Raw genomic sequence first — 12,415 nt, forward strand, 5'->3', positions numbered from 1 at the left:
TAGGTGTGAAGAGGCGTGTTCACTGGAAGAGCCACCCTGCAATGTGCCAGTGCTCAACTGTTTGCCAACCCACCCAATACTTTGAGACAGTAAAACCCACAAGTTCCTTTATTCACAGATATTTAAAAAAACATAACACAGAACTACATTCTAGTCTTTTATTGTGAATTTTAGTGTTAATAAAATTAATTTTAATCAGGCAGCAGCCTGTGAAGTAACTCTATTATTAGACTCCTCAAATACTAAACTGATTCCTTAAGAAAAATCACAGCATCTGAAAAAAGAAAATGCCTAACTGAAGAGCCTGACACCTAAGCAAAGTTAACTCGGAGGAACCTGCAGTTTACTTTATGAAGGAACCCAAATTATCCCAACTCCAGGTAAATACTATGGACTGCAGAGACTAAGAAATAGTAGCAATTATTTCAGCACTGGGGTACACCCAAAGAATTAACTAGTGCTGACAAATGTCATTAATATAAAGGCAAAAACAAGCAAAGAAAGGAAAGCAAGCATATAAATCAGAGAGCTTTTCAAAAGTAAGCAGACTTCCTGGGATCCACTCCAGACTTGTCCTACTGGGACTGAGATTCAGACTGATACGAACATTTTCCCCTAAAATTTCCGGGTGATTTTACACACACCCAGGGATGAGGATCATTGGCATAAACACAAAGAAGGTTAAAGAGGAAGCGGTGGGGGGCAGAGAGGAGGAAGCAAAAGACCTTCAGAAAATAGGCACTAATCATGTCCATTTCTGTGTTTAAAGCATCAGCTTTACCATTTAGACTGTGTTCATTAATTTCATAGTACCCTCTACTGGTCAGGAAAGGTATCTAAGATTCTTCAACTAAGGCACAGAAATCTCCAACTTTTGTTAACAATTAGCTGAAAGACAACACATTTAGAAACAAGTGAACCTTCATTATTTCTATATTTTCTCATAATTTAAGTGTAAAGTGGGGTGGCAAAGACTGTGCTGGCAAACAGTTTTACACTTCATCTCGACAGTCAGGAGCAGTTTTTACTCTACAATATTCAGTAGTATCCCTGGCCTCCAAGCACCAGATGCGAGCTGGAAACCCTTTCCCAAAGTGGTAACAACCCAAACCTTTCATAGATGTTGTTCAATGACCCGCCCCCACCTCCCAGAGTGGAGGGAAACATTGCCTTCAGTCATAAATCAGTGACTCACACAATAAAAATGTTCCTGAGAAACAGATAATCTTTAATTTCTGTAAACTAGGTTCATAAAAAATACCTTATTAAGAACAAACCACCATAGGGAAGATTTATGTTTAAACAAACTATCATGGAATTTGTTCATGGACAGATAGCATGTGTATGTACATGAATGTTATGTTTTTAAATTTAAGCATCTTGTGATACATAAATCTATGCAGTACTATACTTTAAAACTGACATCTCCTGGTTGTTTAAGTTTTCAGTTTAAAGATAATACCAAAATCAAAAACCTGAAAGAATCAAAGAATATATCTATAATTCTAACGTAGCATCAACAAAGCAAGTATTATTCTTTTGAGTATTAATGGACTATACTGAAATAAGGTAAAATCTAATAGTCTTGTTCTGTCCTTACTTTGAAATATTGCCACTAAAATCAATTATAGATGTTTATTCTGAAAGATGCTACCATAAAGGTTGCAGGCTCAGAACTACTCAAATTAAATTTATGGAATAACTAGAAAATAGGCTGATTTGGAACCTGTGCACAGTTTTATATTAGTAACATTTTTTTTAAAGACCTAGAAAGCTGTTGCTTTCATATAAATAAGAAGTTTTAAAACCAACTCCCTTGAGTGCTTTCAATTATCACATAAAGCAATGACCCAAATAATTTCAAATGATCACAGATATTTAGGCAACAATTCTCATGTGTTAGTACTTTTAATGTTGTGCACATCAAATTATAGGAAAAAGACAACTATAAACAAGACGCAGCCCCTCTACTTCCATGAACAGCACATGGCATTACAGTAAGCCAAGTTTATATTCAACCATCAAATGCGGTTCTCCCATTAGTTCACTTTGTGATGGGTCTGAAAAGAAACAAAAATAAACATGTTAAAGGGTCTCAAAAAAAGATAAATTCTCTGATTCTACTCAGATGAAAATTTAAATTAGGCAAAACAAATATAAAGTGATAGAAAATATACCGCTGGCTGCCTGGGGCCAAGGGTGGAGGAGCAAAAGGACCAAGGAAACTTGGGGGATGATGAAAACATTTTACATCTTGATTGAGGAGACAGTTCCACAGCTGCACACATTTACTAAAATTAACAGACTGGACACTGTAAAATGGATGCATTCCATTGTATGTCGACTATACCTCAATTCAGTGGATTTTAAAAGAAAATATAGATTGAAAAAGTTCTCATGTTTCAAAGTTCTTAAATTTTCCAGTGGCTTCCAAGTTGAGTCTAGAAACAATCGCTAAGAGATTAAGTAATCCTTAATGTAATTTACAATTTCATCTCTATCATTCTGTGCTCTGTTGCAAACACATATATACACAAACCAGAATCCTAGAGTAAAAAAACCTTAGGAATCTTCTCTCTTGTCTGTATTGATGAGTCAGACAAAAAGTCTTACTTTAACTGTGATAATGCACCTAAGATAAAATGAATATCAACAGTAAGCTTCCTACAAAGCGTTTTCTTTTTTTTGCCCTCTACTCCTCCACACAGAACAAGAAACAGAATAGATACCCAATGAATTAAACTATAAAACAGTTTGTTAAAATAAATAATCATTCAAATAATGATTATCAAGAGTAACAAATCGATTTGGATATTTCCTCACTGGACCTCCTGAGACTGGAGATGACTGTGTCATTATCAGTTCAGGAATCCTGACTCTGGCCACTTGTCACACAACATAGTAGCCTCAGCAACAGCTGATACTGTTATAATTATTAATAAATGGTTAGATATACAAGAGTTTGCTACAATTATTAACAGAGTAGAGGACTATGTATACAAAGGGCATCCAAAACCCAAAAGTATGTTTACAAAGGAGTACAAAGAACAAAGGTGTCTGCTGCAGCAGTGCTTCATGTTAATGAGAGAGAGAGAGAAGCACGCATCCCTCAACACAGGCACTGATGCAGCATACCTCCTGTAAGATACACACAGTACGAAACCAACTGTGTTAAAAGATAAATACTAAGCAATGACAAATGTCTTCTGATTTCATATGGAAAGTCTGGAAGGACATCCAATAACTAAAAGCAGCAACCAAACAGGGAAGGAAGGAGGGAGATGGGTTGGGGGTAATTAATCATGGAGGACGTGAGTCTCGGCTGTAATGTTCTCAATTCTTAAAGAATATCCTCATTTATATAATGCCATCTTTCCTTGAAACTCTGCTTGTCTAAGCCTTTGATTTGATAAAACACTTGCCCTAGAAGACAGCACACCCTGTGCTGGTGAGCAAGGCCCCAGCCCGTGGAGGGTCCTCCCAGGCAGGAATAGTCACCTTGGTCAGTTTCAGTTTCCTCATCTTCAAGTGACAGGAAGGGAGTAAACAGAAGGCCACATTCAGCATTAGGAAAAAGTCTCACATCTCTTCCCTTCCTTATAACATAGCGTGCAGATTTTTGTTGGCCAAGTACTTCTCTGATGAGCAAGCAAGCAAAACCTTCATCACCTCCAACACTTTAAAAAAATGTACGGATTTTCATCCCAGTTTAATAGTCTTCATATTGCACTTAGATTAACACAGTACTCCCTCACTGTAGACTTTAAAATTCCTTCTGTATCAAAGGTGATGAGGAGAAAGTGGTGAGCCAGAGCTTTTCTCACTCAGCATGAACCAGGCACCTTAGGAGGCCCTGGAGTGAACAAGACAAAGTCCCCAGCTCTCCTGGAGCCTGTATTTAAGTTGGGAAAACAAATAAGAAACAAGAAAATACCAGAAGAGTGATATGCAAAGAATTAAAGTGAGGTGACAGGGTAACTGGGAGCACGTTAGACTGAGCAGTCAAGGAAGGCCTCTCTGAAGGGGTGGCATTTAAACTGGGACTTGAGAAGTGAGGGGAAAGTATTCTAAGCAGAAGGAACAGCTAAGGCAAGGCCTAGCTGTTCACCTTACTTGTTTTAAATGAGGACTAAATGTAAAAGCTTAGGAATCTGAGGTTTCCTGCACTCAAAAAGTGCCCTCCCAGAAGAGGCTCATGAGACTTCTGCTGTGTCCACAGCACTTCCTTACCAAACATCGGCAGCCGAGCGAAACTAGTATAATTTAATCCTGCTTCGTTTTTCTGTTTCTCCTGAACTGCTGGGGCACAATGAGCACAGACGATACTGGACAGAACTGTATTTGCTCTCTTTCCTCAGAACCAGAAAATAACAGGATGCTACACGTTCTTAATTAAAAGTCATTGACCTCAAACATAATACAATCATCCAGAGAAACTTATAAAAATTTTTTTCTTTAGTATTCACCATCTACAGAAACACATCTAGGAGGACAAGGAGGGTATTTCTGAAGAAACCTTTCATTTTTTTCTAGATGTTTTTAAAGCTAGTTATATCCCACAAATGTTCTGAATACTGCAACAACAATCCTTGTTTAAGCTGCCCTAAGAATATCATACTGGATTCACACATCAGACTTTATCCTCAGGACATAAAATCAATGACTGTCAATGGTTGACTGAAATGACTATAATCTCAGAACTCCATAGACATCTTTCACTTTTAAAACCAGTTAAAGAACAGTTATTACCATTAAATTTTATCTTATTTCAGTGAATAAACACAAGTGAATTTTATCAACTATAAGCTATATGATGACAAAGACATAGTAGGTTTCGTTTGCTGCTGTTGCCTTGTAATTACTGGGGCTCCAGAAAAAGGTATGGAATGACACTTACCATTAAGAATATCTTCAAATCCAATAGTCTCATCGTTACCCCTCAAAATATCCAGTGAAAGGTTTGAGCTTGGAAGAAATGGAAGACGCTGAACCTTTAGGAAAAGAATAAAAGAGCAAACTTAGAAATAGTAGAAAGGAAAAAACATACATGATCACATTTCAGTGTCTTCATTATTTGTAAAATTCACAAACTAAATAAAATACCAATTTAACTGGGGGGGGAGGACAGGAATATTTTTAATTCTTCATAACCTTATTCAAAATATAGACACTGAAATTGAAAGCTTTTACTAATACTTAATAATCCCATCAGGTCTGCACATTATTTGGGACCTTTGCATCTGTCCAGGAAAACCGAAGCATACAATGTGATGAAACACAAAATTCTCGAATCTAACATCATGCTTTGTTTCTAAAACACATGGGACAATCAAATTCCTGAAGAAATTCTGAAGAAATGCACTGAGAGCATTACTTCACTTAATAAACTGATTATTCATTTTGTATGTTGTTCTGTAATGCTCATAGCACAAATACAAGTCATGACCCTTTAAAACAGTAGTGATAACTAGAGATGAAGATCAAAGTTATCTGTGGGCTTTTAAAAACTACAATGCCATTCTGAACTAGTGCTATCTACATTTTCCAATTACTAAATACATGTATTGCAGACTGGGGTTCCCTTGTGGCTCAGCTGGTAAAGAATCCGCCTGCAATGCAGGAGACCTGGGTTCGATCCCTGGGTTGGGAAGATCCCCTGGAGAAGGGAAAGGCTACCCACTCCAATATTCTGGCCTGGAGAATTCCATGGTCTGTATAGTCCATGGGGGTCACAAAGAGTCAGACATGACTGGATGACCTTCACTTATACTGCAGACCAGTACCTAAGTACAGTGCAGAAAGCACTGGCTATAGAGTCAGAGGTTCAAACTCTGCTTTCAGTACTGACCAACCCTACGGCCTTGCCTAGTTACCTGATCTGTCTCACCCTGGTTCAACACCTGTGGCACAGGACAGCAGCACCTTTCCCTCACACCTGCAGCACAGTGTGCTATAAAGCACAGCAGTCACTGGCACATACTCAACAAACCTTAATGCAGCCAAACCAAATTTTCCATTTTTCTGTTCTTTGTTAGCTATCCAGCAGTCACTGAATCAATGCAGTGTGATATGACAGAATCTAGAGCACAGATGGGGGACAGTTCTTAAACACCTGGAAGGACATTTTCTTCCTGAGCAACATGTGTATTCAGCGATATACAACCTGCCCACTAGACACCTCCACTTGGATATTCCTAGAGGCAGCACAAATTCAAAGTAACTCCTCAGAAGGAGAGAAATATAAAAGTGGACGCCTGTAACTATCCAGACACTGAGCCTCTAATCGAAGGGGTTTCCCATTTCAAAGCTGCTTTTCTCTATGAAGTAGGAATGGAGATCAAATCCTAACAGGGGGAAAGTAGGAGAGGCTGCAGGGAAGAAGAGAAGGTGAGGTTTGTACAGTTTTTACCAAAAAGAAGACTCCTCCCAATCAATTCAGCACACAGATGGGATGCATGCAAACTGACACCTGGAAACCCACCTGCTGCACTGCCTTGAATTCCATCTGCAGTTTTAGTGGTGCAAAAAGACCCTGGATGTTTCTCAGTGTGGAGAAGTTCATCTTGTCTTGGTTGAGCTGGAACTACAAAGACAACACGTAATTTTAAATGTGACATTCTGCTTTCAAAACAATGAGCACTGACATCCATGTGACACACACATACACAGAACCCTTTAGGTGGTCTTCAGGACATCTATACATGTCCTACCTTTGGGAGTGACCTTTCTCCACCTATTTAACTGACTAATATAAGTCTAAAACTTTTCAAATGTCCCCTCTTCTAGAAAGCCTCCCATAGCTTGGCTGCTTCATCTGTGGTCCTCTACAATGCTTCAGGTAGTCCCAATCCACTGCTTATCTTCCCACTAAATTTTCAGCCCCTAAAGGATGGGGATGATGTCATACCCATCTGTGTACGTCCTGTGCCTAGCAGTAACTTGGAAATGAAGGCCTGAAAAAAAGATCCAAGGCTGGAAGGTCGGGCTTGGATATCAATAGCAAAAATGGCAGGGGAAAAATATAAAAGAAATAAAAAAGATTACCAAGTGAGGAAATATTATGAGAGGAATGGAGAGGTGGACCAACCTCTAGAAATGTCCATAAAAAAGACAGAGAAAAAGGTGTAGAAAGGGAGCTTTAGTGAACCAAAGCCTATTCCATAGGATATTGAAAACAAGGCTTCATGTTCTTTATAGTCAAATGCTCAATACCAGAATTGTCTTAATCATGTTATTACTAACATCATTTTTCTACCAGAGGGTAAAAATAAAAACACAGGTAACATACTTACATTTTTTTCTGATAATTCAAGAGGATGACTGGGCAGAAGTTCATTTTTCACACAAGAGAAACTGAAAATAAACATTTAAAAGGGAGGTTATAGATCATTCAATACCTAGGGCTCACACTTATCTATCAGTGCTGTCATACAATGAAATGGCACAGGGAGCTTGAGGCTGATGAACAAACTATTCTGTATGCTGACTGTGGTGGTGACTGTGGGAATTAATACATATTCACAGAACTACACTAAGAGGGAAAAAAAAGATCAAGTATTCTATATATTGTTGTAAATATATCTATTATAGATCCTGGAGGTCAAGAACTCAATAAACTGGGAAGAACCCTCCAAAAAGTGGTGCTAAGTGATGCTCTGTATCTGGAAGAAACTTCATAGTGTGTGTACTACTATTACTCTGATGATGTGATTCTTTTATTACATAAAGTACCTACATTTCTCCTGTTCATATCTAATGCATATTCAATAGTTAATATATTTTTGATAAACACACACTGAAAAACTTGTTTGAGATTTACCAACTACCTACTATATGCGAAGTACTATATTAGGTGATACATAGCTAGAACCGGGCCACGGGTCCCTATCACTCTCTCTATATAAACATCACCATCTTATTCTCCAACCAGGATTTAAGAGCTGAAAGAAACCTTAGAAATCCTGCAACATCAGTATTTATCAAATATTGTCTTTGTACATATTTGGGAATTTGAAAATGGTCCTGCTCATGGTAATCTTACAATCTGAGAAGAAAAAGGAGCATTTCGTGTATGTGCAGTGGGAGTGGGGGGAACGGACCAAAACCCAAAACCAAATTACCAGGACTCGGTTAGTGGCTAGCTTATGAATTTGATTATACTATAAACCAAATTATATCTCCAATTCCAAAAGCAATATACTGCATCTTTCATTACAAAATGGAAAGACAATGAGGCATTATGTCTGCTTCCAGGGACCAATATTAGAATGACATTCTATGACTAAATACCTTCTAAGTAAATATAAAATTCAAAATACAGTATGTACCCAGTAGGGAGGATATTTGACTAAACAGAAAAAACCATCTGCCAAGAAAAAAGACCAGTACCAGAAAATGAGGCCTAAACATATAAAAACATAAAGGAAAACATAAAGGGAAGGGGTACAACTGTGCTATAACTAGAAATGAAAAACAAGAGCAGCTAATACTTACTTACTGCTTTAATGTCACATATTGGTCTAAGTATTTTCCAGGGATTAGCTCATTTATTCTTCAAAATAAAGACAGATGCTATTACTAGCCTTATTTCATAGGTGAGGGCAATGAGACAGAACAGTTAAGTAATCTGCCCATGGACACACATCTAGTAAATAGCAGAGTCATGACCAAAACCCAGAGCCCATGCTCTTTACTGCTATGTTCTAGTACCTCCCAAAGAAAAGTGAACTACTCCCAATTTGCCTTAGTTAATAAGATGAAGAACAAAGGGCTCTCCAAGTTATCAGGAGCAAAAAGAGGAATCCCACCAAATCGTGCTGCCGGCTAATCTCTCCTAGAAGGACACACTTTCTTGGGAACCTGGTACTCTGGTAAAATGCTTCTTCCACTATAGAAACATTTATGCTTCCTCTCCTCCCTCCCTCTAGTCTAAAGTATACTACTTGCTATCTTTTAAATTAAATACATATTTATGGCTTGTCAAAAGATTTAAAGAATATTGTGAAAAATAATTCACATATTATAACAAAGTCACAACTCCCCTACATACCCTTTTCGAAGAAGATCATGACTTTCAAAAGGTCCACTTGCTGACAGCTCAGTAACTGGAATACTGTCCTTTAGCTGAGATCCAAGTCCTCTGGCATTCTACAACACAAATAAAAAACACTATTATGTATTAAAAAAAATGTTAACAACTCACACTGAACCTCTATGTAAAAATACTGTTTAAGCATCAGAGAAAAGATAAGGTCTCTGCCCTCCAAGAGACTACAGTCTAGGCCATTACTATGAGCCTCAGCATCACATAGAGAGATGCACAAGGTTCAGTGAATAATCTGGAATTTGGGGCAGGAAGGATTCCTGAGCTGAGTGCACTCAGACTGAAAGGCATTCCAGGAAAACAAGAACATGGGTAAAGGTATAAAAATATAAATGAACAAGCCACAAGTAGTTTGAGATGATCAGCTAACTGTATGTCTGAGTAGGGCAGAAAGAAAGGCTGGTGAAAAGAAAAATGAAAAGGCTTAAATATGCAAAGAAATTAAGATTTTGTTCTGAAATTGAGCACCAGATCATGATCAGATTTACTTTCACTGGGAAGATCCTTTCTTTACGTTGGAATGATGAGCACAGAATGAAAAAAGTTGAGGACAGAATCCTGGAGAGTACCATTCCTTAAGGACAAAGAACAAGGAAAACGGAATTAAGAATGGACAGAAGAGCTAGAAGAGAGTGGTCACAGAAGCTAAAGAAAAAACGGAATCTCAGAAAGCGTTTGGTTCCCTTAAGAGGGTGCTACCTGTGAAAAATAAACGCACGTAATCAGGCTGGCCTAAATAAAAAGAAACAAAACGCTAAGATTCACTGTATATGCGGTACTTGTGTTCTGTCACCCTACTCATTTACACTGTAATTTAATCACCAAATATTTATATCTACTATGTGGCAGGTACTCACTCTACTAGATGCTGAAGATACATATCTGGCGTCTAGGGCTTAGTCTAATGAAGAGAGAATATACATGCATAACAAAAATGTAACAAACACAAGATGCTGAGTTTAAACCATCTAGTGCTGAATACAACATCCTTGCAATCCTGAAGAAAAATGTCAAAAAGCTACAAGCAGTTTGGTATTTAGTCTATACTCTTCTAGGAGAAGGAGAAGGCAATGGCACCCCACTCCAGTACTCTTGCCTGGAAAATCCCATGGATGGAGGAGCCTGGTGGGCTGCAGTCCATGGGGTCGCTAAGAGTCGGACACAACTGAGGGACTTCACTTTCACTTTTCACTTTCATGCATTGGAGAAGGAAATGGCAACCCACTCCAGTGTTCTTGCCTGGAGAATCCCAGGGATGGGGGAGCCTGGTGGGCTGCCGTCTATGGGGTCTCACAGAGTCGGACACGAGTGAAGCGACTTGGCAGCAGCAGCAACAGCTTCTAGGAGAAACTACTCTGGGAAATTAGCTTTTCAAATTGCTGTTTTACTTCAATTCGTGCATTTCACTAGGGTCAGGTACTGTAGTTTGTCCAGGGTTTCTCCAATCTACTAATTGCATCCAGGCTCTCACACCTGGATAACTTTAAGAGCACTCTACTGGGTCTTGCTGCCCATAGACGCTTCCATTTTCCAGTTCTACACAGCAAAGTCTGCTTGACATGCAATCTCCTCCAACAAAGCTGGGAGAAAACCAAAAAACAAACAAAAAATCTTTCACTGGTTGGTCAATGCCTTTTCAATGTCTGAAAAACAATGTCCAAGGCCCAAAGCCTGGAACTCAAGAACCTGCACAACAGGTTTCAACTCCCCTGAACAGAAGTCACGGTCAATTAGGAAAAGAAGCTGGAATCTAGTGTTTGTCACTAACCTAACAGGTGCCTGTGATGAAGGCACAGAACCTTTCCGGCCCTGCCTACTCATCCTTCCAGGTATCTGAACTCCTACAGGACTAGAGCTGTATGACTGTACCTTCCCAAACGTTATTTCCTACATGCACAGTTCTCCTCCTCCCAGACTGCTTTATTGTAAAGTGACACAAGAAAAGTCTCTTCCAGGCACAAAGAAAGGGGGATTGTGATCTCTGGGTTCTACCCATTATCACTTTGCCAATTCCCTTCTGTAAAATATCGGGATCAGTACATAATGTTTCTAAGAAAGTAGAAGAGGGGAGCAAATCTATGAAAAGTTAACACTAGTTATTTCAGAGTGTCTTAAAATTTTTTATTTAGCTGTGCCAGCTCTTAGTTGCAGCATATGGGATCTAGTTCCCTGACCAGGGATGGAAAAACCCCCGCCCCCTACATGGATAACACCAAGAGTCTTAGCCACTGGACCACCAAGGAAGTCCCTCTGAGTGTTTATAAAACCTCTTTTCTATGTTCAGCAGTATTTGCCAACAGAAGTAAGTGTTAGTCGCCCAGTCATGCCCAACTCTTTGGGACCCCATGGACTGCAGCCCACCAGGACCCTGAGTCCATGAGATTTTCTAGGCAAGGATACTGGAGTGGGTTGCCATTCCCTTCTCCAGGGATCGAACCCGGGTCTCCTGCACTGCAGGCAGATTCTTTACCGACTGAGCTACAAGGGAAGCCCATTCACCAACAGAAGCTTTCTAGATTTGGACTGGTATTAAGAGTCACGGGCAATGACGGACGATTCAGGAAATCTCTACCAAATAGCAAACTTTTTTAAGAAGAGGAAAAAAGAGAAGGGGCGAGGGGGGAGGAGGATTCCACTAACAACGCTAACACAGGGGGAGTAACAAGTATATAATTTTACCCCCTCCAACGCCTGACATGCTACAAACTCCCCAAAATGTTGGCAAAGTAAAAGCAGAGTGATGGAAAGCCGACCCATAGTTGTGGGTTTGTTATCCAGGCGGTTCCGAGGGTCGAGGGCGGGTGAGGAGTTTGGGGGACGCGACTCCCAAGGGCTAACGGGCGGTGCCCCCACCCCAAGACCGCCGCAACTTTCGGGTTTGCCCCTGCCACCTCGGCGCCGACTCCAGGAAGGGACCGAGGTCGGGGTCGGCTGGTGGGTGGGTAGAGAGAAGAGGAGGTGAAAGAGGAAGAAGCCGAGGCGCGGCTCCCGGTACCAGCGCCGGAGCCCAGCCCGGACGGCCACGAGTACCCCTGAACCCCGTGACTCAACAGATCATGGCGGGAGAGGCGGGCTTCCTCCTCCTCCCGCCGCTGCTGAGGGGACGGCAGGAAGGCGGCGGGCTGCTCCTGCGGCCACCGACCCGAGCCCGCCGGCCACTCGGGTCGCCCGGGGTATGGGGGGGGGGGGTTTCACTCACCATCTTCGACTCGCTCGGCGTACAGACGCTCTCCCCGTGACGGTCAACTGGCCCCGCCGCTCACTTCCGTTTCCGGGCTTGCCCCCCCCAACATCCGCCGGAAGTGCGTCCGT

General features: G+C 40.5%; 1 protein-coding gene across 1 annotated transcript; it reads right to left on the reverse strand.

Annotated features, from left to right (window-relative positions):
• Window positions 1–1,207: 1,207 nt before the first annotated feature.
• Window positions 1,208–12,397, reverse strand: POMP (proteasome maturation protein). The gene is made up of 6 exons (XM_027557506.1): window positions 12,303–12,397; window positions 9,050–9,147; window positions 7,293–7,353; window positions 6,482–6,583; window positions 4,898–4,991; window positions 1,208–2,060 (listed from the first exon to the last, which is right to left on the reverse strand). The coding sequence occupies exons 1-6, from the start codon at window positions 12,303–12,305 to the stop codon at window positions 1,993–1,995; spliced, it is 426 nt and encodes a 141-aa protein (XP_027413307.1). The 5' UTR covers window positions 12,306–12,397; the 3' UTR covers window positions 1,208–1,992.
• Between the last annotated feature and the right edge of the window lie 18 nt (window positions 12,398–12,415).

This window comes from Bos indicus x Bos taurus, chromosome 12 (assembly GCF_003369695.1).
Source record: "Bos indicus x Bos taurus breed Angus x Brahman F1 hybrid chromosome 12, Bos_hybrid_MaternalHap_v2.0, whole genome shotgun sequence".
Lineage (NCBI taxonomy): Eukaryota > Metazoa > Chordata > Mammalia > Artiodactyla > Bovidae > Bos > Bos indicus x Bos taurus.